The sequence below is a fragment of the Erythrolamprus reginae genome, chromosome 3 (genome assembly GCF_031021105.1).
Source record: "Erythrolamprus reginae isolate rEryReg1 chromosome 3, rEryReg1.hap1, whole genome shotgun sequence".
NCBI lineage: Eukaryota > Metazoa > Chordata > Lepidosauria > Squamata > Dipsadidae > Erythrolamprus > Erythrolamprus reginae.
This window is the reverse complement of record NC_091952.1, coordinates 52,364,868-52,387,663: the sequence shown is the minus strand read 5'-3', so window position 1 is coordinate 52,387,663 and position 22,796 is coordinate 52,364,868. Positions and strand designations below refer to the sequence as shown.

General features: G+C 39.5%; 1 protein-coding gene across 1 annotated transcript in view; it reads left to right on the top strand.

The window, feature by feature from the left end:
* The window catches only part of GRM4 (glutamate metabotropic receptor 4), a 412,871-nt gene that overhangs the window by 270,886 nt on the left and 119,189 nt on the right, over nt 1-22,796 (top strand). The window contains exons 4-5 of the mRNA XM_070748521.1: nt 3,856-4,010; nt 18,846-18,986. Of these exons, the coding sequence (XP_070604622.1) occupies nt 3,856-4,010; nt 18,846-18,986 (296 nt within the window). The remainder of the gene's footprint in view (nt 1-3,855; nt 4,011-18,845; nt 18,987-22,796) is intronic.

The following is a 22,796-nucleotide window of genomic DNA, read 5'->3' as shown; positions in this document are numbered from 1 at the left end:
TCCTTGGAACAAACTTCCAGCAGACCTGGTTGGTAAATCCACAGTAACTGAATTTAAACATGCCTGGGATAAACATACTGTATATCCATCCTAAAATAAAATACAGGAAATAGTATAAGGGCAGACTAGATGGATCATGAGGTCTTTTTCTGCCGTCAGTCTTCTATGTTTCTATGGGAGATATTATTATTTGGAGATAGTTTCTGCTTAAATTATGCACTGGTATATGAAGTCCCTTGATTTCAAACACAGTGGAGTATTTGATTTTCACTGCTTTTTAATATCTGAATACCTCCAAATATGGAGGTTTGGAGCTGGATGTCAGTACATAGATGTATCCAGACCTATTTCTCTGAAAAATCTTCATATAATAGAGCAGTTCTCTTGAATATCTGCCTACAGTTGATAATGAATTGAACTTGGTGAGTTCATATATTGAATTTGGAATCAAACAAGATGAATATGTTCTTCATGAGGTTCCATAATTCCAGAGTCAGGGTAGATTTTGTTCTGAATGAAATTACAAGGAGCAGGTACATATAGTTTTGGAGTATTTCTCAATTTTCATCTCTCTCCAAGTGAGGCTTTCATTGGCTTTATGTGATATGCCAACTCCTTTCCTTCCTGGAAGACAATGATTTTAAAAGAGTCATGCATATTCTGGTAAACTAACTAAACAGTTATGGGACAGCCTTTATGTCTAGTCCAGATATTTGTGTTGGCACAGAATTCAGCTGCCAGGTTGTCCTTTGGAAGATCACATTACATTGTGCTAAAAGCATTATAGAATCAATCACTTTGTTTCAGATGAGATGCAAAGTGTTGATTATTAGATTTAAAACAATCTATGGCTTGGGTTCAAGGCATAGGACAACACCTCTTGGATTACCCTCCCTACTTGTTGAACTCATCTGAGGAAATTCAGTTAAAGCTGTTGCAGGCAACCAGGGATCATGCCCGGGGTTGGGCTCTAACTTACCTCTCTTCTAGTTTGCTTCCTCCTTTGCATGCATAGTGCTAAAAAAATTGCTTTTGGACAGAAGTGAAAAACAAGATGATGGCATGAGCACCTACACTACCCTGAGAGAGCCAGTTTGGGGGCATGGCCAGCTGGCCATTGCTGCTGGTTTGGTGACTGGGTGGAAATTCCTGCTATAAAACCGGTCTGATACAACGGCAAACCACCTCTGATAACATCTTGTCTGTAGTCACCCAAATTCCTTAGAATTAACTAGGTCTTGAAAGCTTAGAACTACGGCACCTAAAACACGATCTAAGTATTGCCCACAAAATCATATGCTGCAATGTCCTGCCTGTCAATGACTACTTCAGCTTCAACCGCAACAACACAAGAGCACGCAACAAATTCAAACTTAATATTAATCGCTCCAAGCTTGACTGTAAAAAATATGACTTTAGCAATCGAGTTGTCGAAGCGTGGAACTCATTACCAGACTCAGTAGTGTCAACCCCTAACCCCCAACATTTCTCCCTTAGACTATCCACGATTGACCTCTCCAGATTCCTAAGAGGTCAGTAAGGGGCGTACATAAGTGCATTACCCTGCCTTTCGTCCCCTGTATAATTGTCTCTCCTTATCTCATATCTCATATATCTTTTCTTCCTTTCATATATCTTCTCCTCTACTTTTATATCTTTTCTTTATATATAATACCTCATGTCTATCCTCTTCAATATGTATTATGTATTGGACAAAATAAATAAATAAATAAAAATAAATAAATAAATAAAATAACTGTCTGTTGAATTTTGGAGCTTAATTCCCTTTGTAAAAAGTCCTATGACATGGTTTGAATTGTTTATTTTGTTTACATTATTTTTTTATTTTTATTTTGTTTATATTATTACTCTAGCAGAGTTTTAAATTTTAATAAGTTGTCAAGAAACATCAGTAACTGTCAGTGTAGTGATTTTAATAAATAATAACTAAATAAAATTTCTCACAGCTATTGCAGTGAAATCAAGAGCTCGTGTTGGGTTTACTAGTTACTGTACTTGGTAGCAATTTAAGAAATTGGAATAGGTTGTGCAGACTAAATTAAAAATGGGATTATCTGGTGATGCAGAATGGAACAGGCAATCAATTTTCCCCTAGAGAACATTATTGTATCATTTCAGGTGATATTGGAACAAAACTCCTAGGTAAAATAGTGAAATTACATTTTACTTAAATCCTGTAAATTCTTCTGAATCCTTATGCCATACCTCCCAGGGTTCAGTTATAAGTGGGATGTATATTATGTAGGCTAAAAGAGTTGGAGAATGCCAAATTGCTCCTAAAGACATGGTCTCACTAACTCCTGTATATTTGGTCCTAATTTTCCAGTACAGTGGTACCTCGAGATACGAGTTTAATTCGTTCCGGACCTGGGCTCTTAAGTCGAGCAGCTCTTATCTCGAACGACTTTTCCCCATAGGAATTAATGTAAATAATTTTAATTGGTTCCAGTCCTCAAAAAACTCACAAAGTTAGTCTAAATTATGCAGAAAGACATGTTTTTAATGAAGAAATGTACATGTACATATAAATGAATAATGAAGTTTCTTTCACTTAACTTGTAAACTTTCTTAAACTTTTAAATTTACATATGTTCAACTTCTCTGCCACCCAATCCTGTAGGACAGAGGTCCCCAACCCTTTTTGCACCAGGGACCGGCTTTAAGCGATCAAGAGAGGAATGGGTGAATGAATGGACGGAGGGTGGGAAGGAAGGAAGGAAAGAGGGAAGGGACAGGAACAGAGGAAGGAAGCAAGGAAACTTATGAAAGGGGAGAGTAAGAGAGGAATGAGTGAAGGGAGGGAGGGAGGGAAGAAGGTGGGAAGGAGAAAGAAAAGAAGAAATAGAGGAAGGGAAGGTAAAAGAGAGAAAGAAAAAGAGCAAGAAAGAAAGCTGCAAGCACCCCCCCGAGCCCCCCAGGCCGGCTGCAACCTTTTAAAACACGCGCGCCGCTTCGCAGCTGTCTCCTGAAGCCGAACGCGGAAGTTAGCGTTTGGCTTCAGGAGACAGCTCCTTGGCGCTTGTATCCCGAATTTGGGCTTGTAAGTAGAACAAAAATATCTCTCCCCTCCCAGCTCTTATCTCGAGTTGCTCTTAAGTAGAGCAGCTCTTATGTCGGGGTTCCACTGTATTCATTGACTCTTTAAATGCACACCCCATATTTTGAAGAAATGCAAAATAAAGGCTCACTGGATAATCAATTTGTGAGATATAGTCTGCAAAGATATGGTCTGATTGGGTTATGCTGCTTTGAAGAAGATGTTAAAGATTGCTTTGAAGGAGAGTCCAGATTCTGATGTCTATGTGTATCAATAGATTTAATGTGCAGAGAAATAAGTATGGCAAATAACACTTAATGCTGTGAAAATTGGTAACTGAATAGGTTACTTCTAGATCTGACTGGAAATGCCAAGTTAATTTTATTTGCAATTCATATGAAGATGAGCCAGGGTGGCGCAGCAGGTAGAGTGCTGTACTGCAGGCCACTGAAGTTGACTGTAGATCTGCAGGTCAGCAGTTCAAATACCAGATCACCGGCTTAAGGTTGACTCAGCTTTCCATCCTTCCGAAGTGGATAAAATGAGGACCCGGATTGTGGGGGCAATATGCTGGCTCTGTTAAAAAGTGCTATTGCTAACATGTTGTAAGCCTCCCTGACTTTGTATGTATGTATGTATGTATGTATGTATGTATGTATGTATGTATGTATGTATGTATGTATAGTGGACACAATATGGGTGCTTCCTGTCTTGCCAATTTGACACAGAGCCTGCATTAGTTGAAATATAAAACCCCTGATGATCACATAAGCTGATTTTTGCTTTTGTCTCTCCAGGAATGTGCTGATGGCAGCAAAGAGAGCCAATCAGACTGGGCATTTCATCTGGATGGGTTCTGACAGCTGGGGTTCCAAAATTGCCCCTGTGAGAGATGTGGAAGAGGTTGCAGAAGGATCTGTCACCATTTTGCCCAAGAGGGCATCTGTTAGAGGTAAGTCTAGAAATTTTCAAGAGCTTTAATGTATTCTTTGAATTTGGTAAATGTATAAAAATAAAGACTTGTTGTTGTTATTATTATTCTTAACATGTAACATTCATTCATATTTCATCCATGCTTTTTGATGATTATGAAAGAAAACATGTCTTGATTTGGGCTACAGTAAAGGCCTTATTCTTTGAATGTCCATGATTTTCCTAGAATTTTGCTCTGCTGAAACATACAGTGGTACCTCGACATACGAGTTTAATTCGTTCCAGACCCGAGCTCGTAAGTCGATCAACTCGCATCTCGAACGAATGCCTTTAGACTTTGTTTTTTGCCCCGAGATAACCGGAAGCAAGGAGATTCTTGTGCCACCTAGTGGAAGCTCAGTTCGTATCCCGAATTTGAGCTTGGGTGTCAAACAGAAATTTCACTCGCATCGCGGCTCGTAACTTGGAATACTCACATGTGGAGCAGCTCGTATCTAGAGGTACCACTGTATATCCAAACAACTGCTTATTTAGCAACAACTGATGTATGTCTTGTTTATGAAAAGGTGTCTCAATCTGTTGAAAAATGGCAGTAAATGTGGATAGTTTCATGCTTATGAAGCCTATATTGCTTCATATTAAAACTTCAGTATCATCAGCCATGTGTAGCCAAAGCAGTGGCTCAGAAGTTAGTCTCACATTTAGGGAGTAGCAAGCTTCTGAGTATATATTTAGCCCATCAGAACTAAAATTATGATCATTTTATACAAAAAAATGCAAAACCAACTAATCTCCTACCCTCCAGCATTCTTTATTCCAGCATCCGAATTCCATTTTAGATGTTGTGACTATTAAACAACTGGGAGTCAGAAAACCTGATGATCTAGTTCAAGAAAAGGCATGGGTGGCCCTCCAGATGTTGTTAAATTTAAACGCTGATCATTATGGCAAATGAAGGATGACATGATCTGTAGTCCAGCAGCATCTGGAGGGCCACAGGTTGCCCACTTTTCATGCCAGTAGATAGTGATCTACCATATACTTTCTTCCCCCCACAGAGATATAGTTATATAACATGGATCAAATTTCTGGTTTATGGGATCACACACTGATGCTTAATTGTGGTAACATTTATACATGCTGTAGATAATCATAACAATCTGCCATCTGGAAGATTCTTTCTGAAATGCTCAGTAATTGTTATGATCATTGAGAGTGATATGTCCCAGCTGAAATGGACAAAAGAATATTAAATGGGGGCTGTACTAAAGTTGCCACATATAGGTTGTAAAAATCCAGACAACCATGCCATGGCAAGAAAGTAGAAAGGCTAACCCTTTGCTGTCACCTAATGGTCATTCAGAAGTTTATAGCCAGATGTTAAGATACCGTAAATTGTTAGTTAAGATTTTTCCACTTTACAAAATAGCAACAGTACTCAATTGAGCTATTTTTTGTGTTATCATTGGACAAGAAATGAATGTATCTTACTACTTTTTCCTTGATTCATTTCTAGGGGTCATTTTGAAAATTGAATCCAGTCTGTTTGGCTTGGTACTTTGGGTGGTTCAGGATGGTACTTTGGGTGATTCAAGGTGGTACTTTGAGTGGTTCAGGGTGGGGAATTTGTGGTGGGTTGGGGCATGTTTTAGGATTGTTATGTGTGTTGGACCTGGTCTTTGGGCGCTATGTGAATTTCGTTGTATGGGTATATTGTGTATATACGTACAATGACAATAAAGTACTGTACAATAATAATAATAATAATATTGAGTGAACAGCATTTTATTACAAATAACAGATTTAAGATCTTTCTTCTCTAGTATGAGAAACAATTATGAAATCAGAGATACATTTGTCAGCATAGTTCCCTCTAAGCTGAGCAGTGAGCAATCGCTCACTTAAAAATCATCATCAACTCAGAGTTTTCCAAACCTGCCCAGAAGCCGAGAGGGAAAGAGTGAGAGGGAAGGAGAGAGAGGGGAAGAGAGGAAGAGAGAGAAACAGATAGAAAAAAGAGAGGAAGGAAAAGAGAAAGAAAAAGAATGGGAGTAAGGAAGAGAGAAAGAAAATCAAAATCTAGTTTGAAACTAGCTCAACTATTTAAGTGGCATTTTGATATTGATAGAGTTGCCCTATTATGAGCTCACTGTTATAGACACACAGTACAGTATTTTATTTTGAAATTCTCTGAGGCAAAACAGGGTGGGTTTTTTGTTTGTTTGTTTGTTTGTTTGTTTGTTTGTTTGTTTATTATTTCTGTGCCGCCCAGTCCCGAAGGGACTGTCGCTCAGACACTATACTTTTCCGCCCACCCCCCCAAAAAATTAGAGGGAACATTGTTTGTCAGTATACTTGGTTAGTGTACTTTCTTGATTTTAATTTGCATTGGATAATGTAATGTATTTTTATCATTTCTCTTAGCAAAAAGATACCAGTATCTTTTTTATTTGTTTTTGAATGGTTAGAAACTTAAAATAATGGATAACAATGTTCACTCTTACTTTACTATACATTTTACTGTAAAATATCTGTGCATACTTTTACATCAATCCAAATATCAAAACTATATTGCTACCAAGGACACTAGTACAGAAGCTGAAAGTATTTCCAAAAGAAGCTGAACCCAATTATTGATGGCAGATTTCATGGATCATAAATATCCAGTAATGATTTGTCACATGTCAATTGTAATTCTCTGTAGAAACCAGACATTTATTCATTTCAACTGTGTTAAAAACCACACTCATAAAACATAGAACAATTTAATCATAACAACTTACACAGTTTTATTGACTTTTTGACATTTTGGCAGACTTTAATAGATAAACATCTTGTAAAATAAATAGAGTATAATAAAAGTTCATTTCAAAGTCACGTTCTACAACAAAAATAATAACATAAAGACCTTTGGATCATAAGTGACCCATAGATCCTGTGTGCCTCTCCTAAGAAAAGAAAGAAAAAAAATCTAAACACTTTTTCTACATCGCCCAAAACCTAAGGTTAGAGAACTGCTGTCCTAAGTGCAATCAGGATTATTCCCATGCCTTTGAGAAGATGATATCAAGATATTTTAAAAAGACTTTCACTAACAGCAAGTAGCTGTGATGTACAGGTATTCTCTAAGACAGGAGTTTGCAACCATGTCAACTTTAAGACTTGTGGACTTCAGCTCCCAGAATTCCTCAGCCAGCTTAGACCCCTGCTTTAAGAAGACTGTTAAGCATACTTGAGTTCAGCTTTAGGATGACACCATACCCAGTTGATAAGTATTGCAAAGTAAGGAGAACTCAGTCTGAGCTTTCCAACTTAACCTGAGCTTCTTTAGCATGCTGCAAAAACAAGATATCAGCTCTATTACAGTACTAATGAGCATCCATATATTTTCTTTTTAATTAGAAAGGCAAAATGGTAAGTTGCTCTTTAGGGTTGTATTTAAAAGTGTGCTTAGCTGCATCCCCCAAAGACAAAGCTGGATTGGAGGTACAGGGAGATTCTGGAGGATGGAAGAGAAAGCAGCCTGTTTAAGGAAATGGATGTTTTGTAATTCCTCCTTCCTTTCAAGAGAAAACACTCATTGCATCCTCTCTACTAGATTGAAAGGTCTACCCTTTCTGCTTTGAGTAGATCAATATCTCCTGTTAGTAATGACCTTTAAATCCCTACATGGCACTGGACCAGAATACCTCCGGAACCGCCTTCTACTGCACGAATCCCAGCGGCCGATAAGGTCCCACAGAGTTGGCCTTCTCCGGGTCCCGTCAACTAAACAATGTCGTTTGGCAGGCCCCAGGGGAAGAGCCTTCTCTGTGGTGGCCCTGGCCCTCTGGAATCAACTTCCCCCGGAGATTAGAACAGCCCCCACACTCCTTGTCTTTCGCAAGTTACTTAAGACCCACCTATACCACCAGGCATGGGGGAACTAAGACATCTCCCCCAGGCTTATTATATTTCATGTTTGATGTGTATATGTTGTATGGTTTTTAATTGTTGAGGTTTTTATATATTTTATTATTAGATTTGTTCCATTGTTATACTGTTTTTATTACTGTTGTTAGCCGCCCCGAGTCTTCGGAGAGGGGCGGCATACAAATCTAATAAATTGAATTGAATTGAAATTGAATATCACTAATTTGTTAAAGTCCTCAATTGTCTTCCAATCTTAGCCCCCTATTATTATCATATGAGTCCTTGTTTCTTATGAGTTCTTCTTCTGTTGTCCAATATAAAATCAGTAACCCATTCCAGATTTTAGAGCCACTTGCAAGATTGTCTCATCTGAGGTTACATAATAACCAGTGAAGGGCTACCAAAATTTTTGCTACCACCCTGTGGCCGTGGCTTATGCAGGATGCCCTGCATTTCCTTTCAACATCTTTCATTGCAAAATTGGTTGCTCTGGGTTGGAGCTCCATTGACGCTACCTCATTGCACCCCCCCCCCATCCAGGCAGTAGCTTGTTGAGGTTTTTATATATTTTATTATTAGATTTGTTCCATTGTTATACTGTTTTTATTACTGTTGTGAGCCGCCCCGAGTCTTCAGAGAGGGGCGGCATACAAATCTAATAAATTGAATTGAATTGAAATTGAATATCACTAATTTGTTAAAGTCCTCAATTGTCTTCCAATCTTAGCCCCCTATTATTATCATATGAGTCCTTGTTTCTTATGAGTTCTTCTTCTGTTGTCCAATATAAAATCAGTAACCCATTCCAGATTTTAGAGCCACTTGCAAGATTGTCTCATCTGAGGTTACATAATAACCAGTGAAGGGCTACCAAAATTTTTGCTACCACCCTGTGGCCGTGGCTTATGCAGGATGCCCTGCATTTTCTTTCAACATCTTTCATTGCAAAATTGGTTGCTCTGGGGTGGAGCTCCATTGACGCTACCTCATTGCATCCCCCCCCCATCCAGGCAGTAGCCCACCCCCAATAATAACATTTCTTGCTGAAGTTAAGTAAGTTTATTTATTTTATTTACTTATTATTTCGATTTCTAGGCCGCCCTTCTCCGAAGACTGAAGGTGGCTTGGGAATAAATACAAAAACACAGCATGGTAGAAATCGAAATTAAAATGGACCAATTAAAAATATAAAATCCATTAGGCATAGTAAAATAACCACCCTAAAAACCCATGTCTAAGCACCATTCAAACCCATTCATACATATCACAGTCATAACATGGGCTGGAGCAGAATATTCAACAGCCCCAACCTTGGCGGCAAAGATGTATCATCAACAACCTCTGGAAGGCCAGGTGGGTGGGGGCAGTGCCAATCTCTGGGGGCAGTTGATTCCAAAGTTTAGGTCCAAACAAGGAACTATACACCGAGGAGAACTCTATACTCTATGGTATTTATGATCTTTGTCACAAAAAAAGTACAATAAATAATCAAAACGTTATTTATCTTACATTCAGATCCTTTTAGTCCAAGGTTTCGTCTTTCAACATTTTATACTGCATTTTGAGGAAGATTTTGTATCTTTGATTTGGTTTATTCTTCAATGTTCCAATCCTGTTTTTTATATATTTGCACACACATTTTTGTCTTTCAAATTTGTGGGCTACTGTTAAGACTTTATTTGAAAAATAACGACTTTCTTATTCCTATTATTTAATGACTCAAGGAAGGCACACCAAAATTTTAAAACATGCCAAAGCAATAAAGTAAGAACAGAAATAATAAATGGAAATGCCAGGGAAAATCAAACAATCCCACAACAATCCAGTTGATTGGTAAATCACCCTGACACAGGGCCTTCTGGAAGATTCCAGTTTTTAAAGGTTTCCTAAAGAACAGCAGGAATAGGGCTGTTTTAGAGGTCAGGGTAAGATACAACCCCGAGTTCCTGTAAAAATGCATTTTTGTTGTTGTTTATGGACTCAGAGCAATTGACTCTGCCAAGTCTTATGGGATGGGGATAAATAGTTAGAGAAAGTAATAAATATCTAGGTCCCAAAGCTATGAAAAGCTTTATAGATTACCAACAGCATTTTGAATTGAACCTGGAAAAAAAGTGGTAACTGGTGCAGTTCACAAAATATAAGTGTCATCCAGGGGTGGGCTGCTGCCCGGATGGGGTGGAACGCAGTGGGGTAGCAAAAATGGAGCTCCACCCCAGAGCACCCAATTTGCACTGAAAGACGAAAGAAAATGCAGGGCACCCTGCATAAGCCATGCCCACAGTGTGGTAGTAAAAATTTTGGTAACCCTTCACTGGTGTCGCTTAGTTCTCATGTGACTCATGAACTTTTCAAGTGTCTCAGTCCAAATGTCTCAGTTCACATAGGTGAACTGAAGTGCATTCATAACTACTGGCACCACCATATTCTGGTCCAGATATAATTTTGGAATGGTTTTCAAGTACAGCTCCATGTAGACTGTGTTACAATATTCCAAACTAAAGGTAGGTATAAGACCAGGGGTCCCCAAACTTTTTACACAGGGGGCCAGTTCACTGTCCCTCAGACTGTTGGAGGGCCGGACTGTAAAAAAAACTATGAACAAATCCCTATGCACACTGCACATACCTTGTTTTAATGTAAAAAACAAAATGGGAACGTACTATTTGGGGGGGGGGAAAGAAGTCTGAGATTCATATATGTTTATGTTTTGTTTTTAATTTTCTTTTGTTAACATCTGATTGGTTATACAAGGTTTTCTTGGTTTATAGAAAAATATAGAAAAATATTTATAGAAAAATATGTAAAGAAAGAAGAAAGCACTTTGGCATAATGGTTAAGTTAGAAATATAATTGGTGTTGTACTTTTAGAAGGAACATTAAGGAGGGAATTTAATTAAAAGAAAAGTATGTACCTGGATCACAACATTAGAAAAAAAAACTTTTGCAACTTTTTTGATGATTGATATTAGTTACTGACAAAATACTGCATTTTATTCAGGGAAAATTAGATGGTACATTGTATTGTTTGAATGTACGTTGAGAGAATTTTTTAAAAAAATTTACACCGCCCCCCCCCAAAAAAGTCCTTCCTTCCTCCACCCCTCAATTCATTTCATTCTTCCTTCCTTCCTTGTTCCCTCCATTTCTTCTTCTTTCCCTCCCTCCCTCCTTCCCTCCTTTCCACTTCTCTCTTCCCTCTCCCTTTTTTTCCTTCTGTCTCATTTGTTTTGTTTCCCTCTCCCTCGTTCTTTCCCTCCATCATTTTCTCATTTTTCTCTTTCTCTCTCTCACATTCCCTCCCCCTCACTTGTTTTCTCTCCCTCTCTCTCATGCTTTCCTTCTCTCTCTCTCTCCTTTTCTTCTCTCTTCCTTCCTCTCTTCTTTTTTTTTCTGCCCTGCAACGCGCCGCGAGCCAGTCGGCTGCAAGCAGAAGCTCCAAGACAGTGGCACCAACGTCGGGTCGCAGTACATTGCTGGCGCTGCGCTGGGCCTGGGCACAGGGATGGCACTGGCCCGCTGGCTGGGCCGGGACGGAGGTGCCAGCCCCATGTCCAGCGCAGCGCCAGCAATGTACGTAACACATCAAGCCGCCGGCGCCGGTGCCTTGCAGCCAACCGCCCCACCGCCACCTTACGGCTACTGCTTAGTGCCCCCCCCGCTCGACCCACATTTGGCGGCGCCACCTTCGCGGCTTGCCCTGCTGCCCCGCGCCCGCCAGAGCTGCCCAGTGCAGCCGAAGCCCGGGGCGGAGTAGGCGGCGGTGGCTGCTTCAGGCCCGCCCCCAAGCTGAGCTTCCTTTGGCTTCCTTCGATGCAAAGCTGCAAAGCTCACCTGCCGCCTCGAAGGAAGCCAAAGGAAGCTCAGCTCAACGAGGACCGAGTGTTGGTCTCTTGAAGCTGCAGCCGCCGCCGCCCACCAAGGAGATCCCTTCGCCCGAACGGAGGCGGCGGCGAGCTCAAGGAACCAAGAGCCGGTCTTTCTCCGCGCTGAATTGTTGCAGCCTCTGAGGCCACCTCTGCCTCCGCCAAGGGACCAACAGCCGGTCCTTTTCGGACCGAGGCCGCCCACCGAGGAGATCCCTTCGCCTGGAGGCGGATGCGGCCTCAGAAGCTGCAACAATTCAGCGCGGAGAAAGACCGGTTCTTGGTTCCTTGAGCTCGCCGCCGCCGCCTCCGTTCGGTTTTTTTTTGCACCGGTGAGGGAGAGAGAGAGCGGGAGAGTGCTGCTTTTTTGCTTCTTCACTGCCCGCGGGGAGCCTGGAAGCCCTGCAAGAGCGTCTGGAGGGGGCAGTAAACAAGACCGGCTCATGAGCCCGCCACCGCCGGTCTTGTTTACTGCCCCCTCCAGACGCTCTTGCAGGGCTTCCAGGCTCCCCGCGGGCAGCGAAGAAGCAAAAAAGCAGCACTCTCCCGCGCTCTCTCTCCCTCTCTTTCTTGCGTTATTTCTCTCTCACACTCCCTTTCTATGTCTCCCTCTTTCTCTCTCTCTCTCTCTCTCCGCAGCAGACCCCCACACGCCAAAAGTGCCCAAGCGCGCGCAAACCTCACCGGTGCAAAAAAAAAAAAAAAGCAAAAAAGCGGCACTGGAGGGACAAAGACGGTCTGCAGCTGAGCGTCTGGAGGAGGAGGAGGCGGAAAGCCAGGGGGCGGGGAGGAAAGCAATTGGCCAATTTCTTTCTCAGAGGAACTGTTGCTGCTCTGCCATAGGGTGCTTTCCTCCCCGCCCTCCTGGCTTTCCTCTTCCTTGCCGCCGCCAGACGCTCGGCAGCAGAGTGGAGAGGACATTCGGAACTTAGTATATTATAGATGGTAAAATCTCGTACGCTGCCACGGGCCGGGTAAATGACCTCAGCGGGCCGCATCCGGCCCGCGGGCCGTAGTTTGGGGACCGCTGTATAAGACAGTTCCTCAATTGAGGGAAAAATACAGTGGACACAAGATAAATCAAATCAAGGGCCCTCCTAAACACGTCTGACACTTCCTCTTTGAGCCTAGAAACAATAGTTTCATTATTTTTTTCCAGCTGTCTTTCAATTATCCTCAAAGAAAAGCCTCTGGTTTCAACAGATAATATATCTTTTGAATTATTATATGCATTTGTATTCAAAATTTTCTGGCTGTTTTACATGTCCATCAAGGATGATCAAATGTCCCTTCATGTCATTCACATTTAAGGTTAAATGTGAAAACATTAAATGTTCTCTTTATTTAAGCTTTTCTTGCAAGAAAATTCTCAAATCTTTAAATCCTTAAAGTCTCTTTTGATTTTTATAATCCCGAAAGAAGGTTTAATTAACCAAGAGGAATATTATCTTTGCTGCAAAAAGAAACTCCTCTATATTTACAGATTAATTATTTCATAAAGTGATTAAGAAATGAGGATGGCAGGCTTAATTTCCATATAGGTTAAACTGCAGTTATGAATGTAGGTGGAATTCCAGGACTTCTGGCTGCTCAATTCCCAAGTTGACTGCAAAAGCGTCCATTTCTGCAGCTTATTTATGAGGAGTTCGCCACCCAGAGTACAAATGGGTTATCTCAGCATCTGTCTTTGATACAAAAAGATTTTGCAGGTTAGCATCTATGTTCCAGTCTGAGATCTCTGTTGCAATGTGTCTCTGCTCTTTCAGACATATTTAAAACATGTAAAGAACAGTTGCAGGAACTGGATATGTCTAGTTTAAGGAAAAGAAGGACTAGGGGAGACATGATAGCAGTGTTCCAGAGGTTGCCACAAAGAAGAGGGAGTCAAACTATTCTCCAAAGCACCTGAGGGTAGAACAAGAAGCAATGGGTGGAAACTAAACAAGGAGAGAAGCAACTCAGACTTAAGGAGAAATTTCCTGACAGTTAGAATCAGTTCCAATTAATCAACGGAACAGCTTGCCTCCAGAAGTTGTCTGGAAGTTTTAAAGAAAATGTTGGATAACCATTTGTCTGAAGTAGTGTAGGGTTTCCTGCATAAGCAGGGAGTTTATTTATTTTTATTTATTTTTTATTATTTGGATTTGTATGCCGCCCCTCTCCGAAGACTCGGGGCGGCTCACAACAAGTGAAAAAACAATCCAATACATAATCCAATTAATTAAAATATTTCAAAAATTTAAAAAACCCCTATACTAACATACACACACACAAGCATACCATGTATATCTAGGTGGTAGATATAGATCTAGGAGTTGGACTAGAAGACCTCCAAGGTCCCTTCCAATTCTGTTGTTGTTGTTGTTGTTGTTGTTGTTGTTGTTGTTTTCCTCAATGTAAACTTCAATAGCTGCATACAATTCTTAAGTGATTACATCTTAGTTTTTTATGATAAAAATGGAGACCTTTATCTGGAGTAGTACTTAAGATGTTGAAATCACACAGGAGAAAACCTGAATAGAAACCTATATTCAACCATAAAGGTCACAGGGTTACTTGGGTCAGTTATTGTCAGGTGTGAAAGACCAGGTCCACATGTGAAGGTTCAATTAAGCTGATCTATTGCTAAAAGCCGAGGAATCTTCTTAACTAATTCTAACCCTAACCTGGTTAGAGTTAGCTAAAGGTCAACAGCACTCAAAGGGGGTTAGACTTAGTACATTTGCGGTTACATAAGGAGTCTAGGCTGATTCCTCTTTTTACTCCACCCCCAGGATTTGCTATGTATCTTATAAAACTCAGCTTGCACACTGTTAAGACAATAAAATATTAAGGTATCAGCCAAACTGAGAGTTTTGTAAAAAAAATAGTGAAATATGCATGCAATAAAAATAATCAACCCATGATTATACTTTTTTTTAAAGAAGGGAAAATTATTTATGGTGGAAGTGGGGAGAATCCCGAAAAATAACAGCTTTCATTTGAAACTGCTATAAATTTAAAAAGCAAGTACATATGGACATAAATCAAACTTCCTTCATCCTCATATTCATGTGAAAATAAATGGCATGGTCTGAAATCAGTTGTCCATGAAGCAAAGAATATCAGCAGCCTGAAAGCATATCTGCCACATGAGCCACATCGACCAATTAGGTCCCACAGAGTCGGTCTTCTCCAGGTCCCGTCAACTAGACAGTGTTGCTTAACAGGGCCTTGGGGAAGAGCCTTCTGTGTGGGGGCTCCAGCCCTCTGGAATCAGCTCCCCCCAGAGATTCATACTGCCCCCACCCTCCTTGCCTTCTGCAAGAGTCTGAAGACTCACTTGTGCCGACAGCCTGGGGACCTTAGACATCAGCCCCTGCTGATGAATGAACATATATTTTGTTTGTTAGAAAGAGAGTGACTAGCTTTTTAATAAATTGGGGGTTTAGATTGTTAGTTTTAGTTTAATTTGGATTTAGGATATTTTGTATTGTTTTTATATGCTGTAAACTGCCCCAAGTCCTCAGAGAGGAGCAGCATATAAATAAATAAATAAATAAATAAATAAACAAACAAACAAACAAACAAACAAACAGATAGACAGACAGAAAAACAAACAAACAAACAAATAAACAAATAAGTGCATGCATACATACGTAAATACATTTTTGATAATGGATGTGGGAACTTTGAAAAGTGTTCGGAAACTTCAGATCATGCAGAATGCAGCTGCGAGAGCAATTATGGGTGTCTCTAAGTATGCCCATATCACTCCAACACTCCGCAGTCTGCATTGGTTGCCAATCAGTTTCCGGTCACAATTCAAAGTGTTGGTTATGACCTACAAAGCCCTTCATGGCACCGGACCAGAATATCTTCGGGACCGCCTCCTGCTGCACGAATCCCAGCGACCGGTTAGGTCCCACAGAGTCGGCCTTCTCCGGGTCCCGTCAACCAAACAATGCCGTCTGGCGGGACCCAGGGGAAGAGCCTTCTCTGTGGGGGGGCCGACCCTCTGGAACCAGCTCCCCCCTGAGATTAGGATTGCCCCCACCCTCCCTGCCTTTCGTAAACTCCTTAAGACCCATCTCTGCCGTCAGGCATGGGGGAACTAAACATCTCCCCCTTGCCCATGTTGTTTTGCCATTGATTGATTGACTGTGTGTCTGTTTTTATATACATTGGGATTGTTTTATGAATTTATTAATTTTAAACTGTAATTAGATTGGTGGGCATTGGATTTATTATTATGTACTGTTTTTATTATTGTTGTGAGCCGCCCCGAGTTTGCGGAAAGGGGCGGCATATAAATCCAATAAATCTAATCTAATCCTATGACTACATAAAGATATGCTGCTGTAATCCAATAGCAAAAGCTTAATTTTAATGATGCTAAACATGGATTAATTTATTTAGTGTAAAATGACTCTCAGAAGGGGTTGAAATACATTCACTAAAGATGGTGACTTTATGACTCTCTCCCTAAGGCATAGCCTGATTAATTGAATGAAGTCTTTTTAATGGGTTTATGGTACTCGACAGTTCTTTCCTTTCTAATGAATGACCCATCAAGAAATTTAATTGAGGCTGTGAGCTAAGTCTGGCATTGTTAGACTCTTGATGCTGTCTAGATAAGTAGATTAAAAATATACTTACCATTGAGTACCGTGTGAAGCTTCACTCCAGTGGCAATTCAATCTTTTTACTGAATCTTCAGATCATAATTGTCAAATAGGTCTGGTGCGTAGCAGATCAGCTGCTGGTGAATTAATCCAGACATTACTTGGATTTCTAGGCATGAGGAGTATTGACAAATCACCCAAAGGCTTTGATGATTTAAATCAACTTGTCAAATGAATTTCAAATTTGAATCAGATTTTGACCAGCTGCCCTATTAATCACCAGAGAAGGCAACTCAGTGTCTTCTATATGTTTCAGTTGACTGTTCATAATTCCCAGCCAGACATGGTCTGGCATGAGTTGATGAGAGTTGATCAATGATTCATCAATAGGATGAATCTGCTGCAGACCACTAACACCAATACTTTCAATAATCTTTAACACTGAAGTTTGATCTGCTTTTACATCAGAGAATTTCCAAGCCGATCATTTAGCTGATCATTTGCTAAAGAAATTCAATGTACATTGCTTGTCTCCTTTGATGTAATGAAAAGAACTGTCTAAAATAGCTTATAATTCCAAATCAACAAAATGCTGTATTCTGAAAAGTGTGAACAACATAAGTCAAATGAAAACTCTTTTCTGATAAGAAAGCCTATGACCCTTCAATGGAGACATTATGAATGAAGATCAGAGTGTTAATTTCATGCTTATCTATGTGATAATGCAAATATAAATTAATTTCCCCCACAAATACATAACTTTTGGCCAACTTTGGGCCATTGGTCTTTAGGGATTTAACGTTACTACCATGTGATATTGAATCTGGGACATCTTAGTAGTTTGTGGTCTGTCCAACTGGGACCTTTCCTAGGTAATCAATAGCCCAACAAATACTGGACGCTGCAAGCTAGATGAGGTCTAATCTGGAAGAGAGGGACATTAGATCACTCTCTAGTTGCCTTTTGGTTTACTGTGCTACTCATCCCTGTGGGAAAATAGGGCCTGTTCAATTAGCTTGACCCAGGTGAATGATGGACCCAATGAAATTCCAGAGAGAGCTTAAGGTTTTCTCTGAGGATCTGGTGGGTTGTTTGCGTCAGGCTCTATGTGCTGCCTGGAATGAGTGAGGCCTTGGTTTATGTCACTCATATGGGGTTTCTACCTGTGCGCCTGTGCAACATAATGTACTTGAAAGAGTATCAGGTTCACCACTGGAAGAAGACTCAAAGTATATATTAGGGATTATCTTGAGGCAATAAGGATGATGAACATTCTCGACAACCATTCGTTGTCTCTGCCATCTGTGTTGATTTTATTGTGCATTGTTTTTGTTGAATGACTGTTTCTTTGTTTTTAATTGTTTTTAACAATTTTCAACTTGTAGTTGAGCAGCATATAAATTTAATAATTTGTTTTTTTTAAAGGCAAAGATTCAAAATTGAGAAGCAAAAAGTAAGAAGAATACCTTAAAGGGTTCTATAGCTGAACAAGAGAATTGAGAAAGCTGTTAAGATACAATGTAATATATACTGAGTACATGCTTGCTATACATTTAAATTTGTTAAAGTAAGAATTGTTTATATCAGAAATGGGAAAGAGCTATAGGCATGGAATAATATGATGGGCTGGGCTATGATGCATTTTTGACATGACAGATCATTAAACTGAAGTGCATATCTGTGCATATTAAAATAAAACAATTTAAGCATATTACTTGTAAATATTTTTATTTATTCCATTTGTTTCAGCACTGATTTTTCAGATTTTAAAAACATTTTCTGAAACCATATACACGTGATGCAGCTGAAGCAGAGGTACACAGCTTGGTGCCTCCAAATATTTTAGATTTCAATTCAGTTCCAGCTACCTTAGCCAATGGCAAGTAGTTGTGAGATTTGGAATCTAAAGTATTGAGTGGCATCAGCAATAGTGTCCATAAAAAGCTTTGATAACTTCTTCACACAAAGATTGCACATTATCACAACATCTGTGCAGAATTTGCACTGTGATGCTTCCAAATCCATGTTCTTAATTTTACATCATCATGCTTACTGCCAATGCCACTATCCAAACTATTTTCAATTAGCAAAGTAGCACTAAATGTTATAATTGAGTGAGCTGGGATCTATAACTTTTTTTTCTCCTTTCAGAAAAAAACAACAAAAATAGCTGGCTTCCCCACTATCATGTTTGAACCTATGATGCAAGTTAACACATTTAGTTGTTGGTCTACTGGTAATTGTGTTGAAAATGCCTTTGAAATCTTTTAGGCTCTTTGATATCCAATAAATACTAACAATAAACCTCAAAATATTTCAAAACTAACTTCTAATAATGATTTAAAAAAAAAAAATTATGGTATTTCAATAGCTAAAATTCCCTTTTATCCTTTAAGGTCTACTGTCTACCCTCATGTAGTTGACCCTGTTTATTTTGGTTTCAATGTGTTTATTATCTGTTTCCCTCATTAGGTTTTGATCGCTATTTCTCTAGTAGGACACTGGACAATAATCGCCGGAACATTTGGTTTGCTGAATTTTGGGAGGATAACTTTCACTGCAAGCTAAGTCGCCATGCTCTCAAGAAAGGAAGTGCTATCAAAAAGTGTACAAGTAAGACATTTTAAATATGGATATATTTGGGAGCAAGGATCTTTGGTTTGTTTGTTTCCAGAGAATGGGGAGGGCTGGACAATCTGATTGGATGGTTGTTGGCTCTATTCGTGTTATAACCTAAAAGAACATCATTATTTAATTAAAACGTGGCCATTAATTTGATCTTTGTTAGTCCTCATTTTGGGCGTTACTGGTTTCATTTAGAGATACTAGTTTCTTTGCATGCATTGGGCATGTGAATTGAATTCTCTGAGGTGACTGTCAGAACATACTGTCAAATTTTTCATAATGTCAAGTCAATTGCCTGGATAATAGTAGAGTGAATGGAAAGTTGCTGGTGGCTAAGATCAGAAGCTCTGGTAATAGCAGAAAGCAGATAGGCTGGAATGATGCTTTATTTGTGGGTGAAACATAATAGAGAAATGATTGAGCTATGAATCAGGATAATCCTTTCTGATTCGATCTGAACAGGTATATTAATTTCTGCCATTCTTAGTTTCATATAATATTGGGCCCACGTGCAAACCATAAAGAGGGGTAACATAGTCAGTTTGTTGCCCTTCAAAATGTGTTACTCTTTCATAATTTCCGTACAGCACAATAAAAATGTTATACTACCATTCTGAGTCAGCATGACAAAAGGGATCATGACAGTAATGTGTCTAAGAAACACAATATTTGCTAACACTAACTGCGTCCTTTCTATGAATCATTGAGATTTTTTTTTTGAATTGGATAGAAAAGGGCATACCTGGAGTAGCTAGTATAGGATCTTAGATTTGGAAAATGTGATTTGTACTGGTGGAATCAAGGACAGAGGCAGAATAAGAGATTTGGCAGAGAATGGGCCTTTGTGTGTCTCCTCCCCCATTTCCAGCAGTCTTCCCTTGCTTGATATCTTCAGGTCTGTTGGGACCAGAACTTAAAAAAACTCCCAAAGAGCAATTGTTTGAGAATTGAGATCCCACACATTTGGTAGACATTAAGTGGGAGATGGCAGTTCTTAAGATCATCTCCTTTATTATTTTGTTAGACACGAGTAAAGATCATTAACCCTGTATGATATTTTAATGCTCCTCGGTGTTAATGTTAATGCTGCCCTCAGATTTTTATAGCTGCTTTGTTTTGTTTCTGTCCCTGTGTTCCTTGCTTTTATGAGAACTTCTTAATTATCATTTTTAATTATACATTTTTGAGCGTCTGGCAAGCAAAGCATATATTTGTATAAATTAAATCAATCAATAAAGCCCATGAGCACCAATAGACTCATTTGGGAGTGGGCCAGTAGATTAAGAACTACATTTTAGGATATGATTCCCTGAGCTTAAGAGCAGAAGGCATTGTTCACAAATAAATATGCCTACTAAAGACTTGATAGAACTTGGGAGGACTTAGCCTATGAAGCAACCAAATGCCTACTCGGTTTATAATTATTAAATAGGAACAAACACACATTAAGTCAAGTGACCCACTTGGTCCAGTCTAATTTCCTTGAGCAATTTCTGCTATCCTTTTTTTTTTTTTTGTATCCTGCTTTCATTTTACACATATCCCTGACTGTACATTAGTTCCCTTTTAATTATTTACCATCATCTTTCCTTTTCACAATATACAAGGTTTCTTCATTTACTTATAATTTGCATTATGACATTGGAATCCCAACTTCATTGTTTTCAGCTACTGTTTTCTCAGCAATTCTTTCTTAGCAGCGTGGTTCAGGAAGGTGGGAGAATGCATTATAAAGCTGGGCCACCATTGTTTGAACCTGGCATAAGGACTAGAATGGAATTGAGTTCCTAAAAATAAATAGGGGATGAGAAAGTAGTCCCCCTAAGTGCATGAGTAGAGTTAATCCTGACAAGAGACATGAGATACATGTCTCATGGGTGAATGAATATATTTGTTCATCTTCCTTCGGCTGCCAAAGCTGATGGAAAGCCTGTTTCTGATGTGAAGTGACTGAAACCTTGGTGCTGGACACCTTTTGCCTCAAGCAACAATTAAAATATTTCATTCCATAAAAAACATCTAGCCACATGGGAAGCACAATGCAGAATTGTTGTTAAAAGGAAGGAGTGGGTAAAAACAAACCCCAGAGAAATCAGCTGCCATGTAAATGATAATAAATCTTCCAGCCAGGATTAAAGAAAGTGACTGGGACTGCTTCTTTATCTCTGTGTTGTCACATTTATTCACCCTCCTTGCCAGACACTGAGCCTCTGTGGAATTGATGAGTGCCACAGTAGATCAGAGGACAAAACAGAAAGACCAAGAGGGACAGGTAAAACTAATCTTGACCATTGCTTCTATTACCGCCTCTCTTGATCCAACAGAGTCAGATATCAGAGCAGCTGCTTGAATGTCAAATCTGCACATCTTGTAAGGATATATAAAAAAAGACAGATGGAATACAAGATAGGAGACCTTTCATGCTCAACTTCATCTTTATTGTAAGCCCATTATAAACAAAGCCAACATATGTTATTAAGGGAATAATATTTTATCTACTCCTCTGATGCCCTCATAGAGCCCTTATATATCTCTGATGCCCTCATAGAGCCCTTATATATTTTCTTTTATGTACACTGAGAGCATATGCACCAAAGACAAATTCCTTGTGTGTCCGATCACACTTGGCCAATAAAGAATTGAATTCTATTCTATTGAATTCCATTGTATTCTATTCTATTCTATTCCCCAAAACATAAAATTCTGTGGCAGTTCATTGTACATACAGTACTGTGAAAGCCTCATTTTAGTGCAGTTTATGTACATTATTTGATTGCACCTCTGCTCATCCAGAGATAATTCCCATTTTTTTGGTAGTTCTTAAGATTCAGTTTGGTACGTAAGAATCAACAACCAGTCATTATTTAGGGCAAGATTATTACAGGACCATCTCCTGCCCACAGGGTCCCATTGACTAAGTAGTATCAGTTGATGGGCCTGTGGAGGAGGGCCTTCTCTGTGTCAGCCCCGGATCTTTGGAACCAAGTATCCTCCACGGTCCATATTGCTCCCACCCTACAGGCTTTCCCTGAAGACCTGGCTTTGCCAGCAGGCCTGGAGCCCGTGAGAACTAACATCTTTAACTCCAGCCTACATAAGTTTTGATTGGGATGCGTGATACGGTATGATTGTAGGGATTGATTTTAGGGTTTTATACTATTAATGTTGTAAAATTGGTTTTATACTAATTTATTGTTTTATTGTTGTAAGCCACCCTGGGTCCTTCGGGATTGAGTGGCATACAAGTATAAATAGATAGATAGATAAATAGATAGGTAGGTAGGTAGGTAGATACATACATACGTACATACGTATGTACGTACGTACGTGCGTATGTACGTACGTACATACTCTTATGTTGTGGAGTTCACAGGAAAAAAAATAAGCCATTTTTTAAAGCTTTGGAATGGGTGAGTCTGCTCTTTTAGAGGATCTCTATGGAGACCCTCAATCATCCAAGACATGGTTGTGCCAAAGGTGCTTTACAAAGGGCAACTGGACTTTCTTGGTGTTTTTTACGTTCAGAATTCTTGGATGAGAAGCAAAACATTTTCAAAGAAAACAACAATAAGAAGAAAATATAGTTGCTTTTTAAAAAATATAGCACTGATTTTTTTAAAATCAAGATCCAACTCCATTAATGGATAGTTGGTTCCCTCTCCCATACATTTTGAATGCGTCTTCTTTTTAAAATATTTATCTCTGAAATTTAAAACATTGCTCTGGTTTCATTGGAAGAGTTAGTGCACTGATAGGAAAAGAAAGCAATTATTTGTACCCCACCTTTATTTGTAAAAC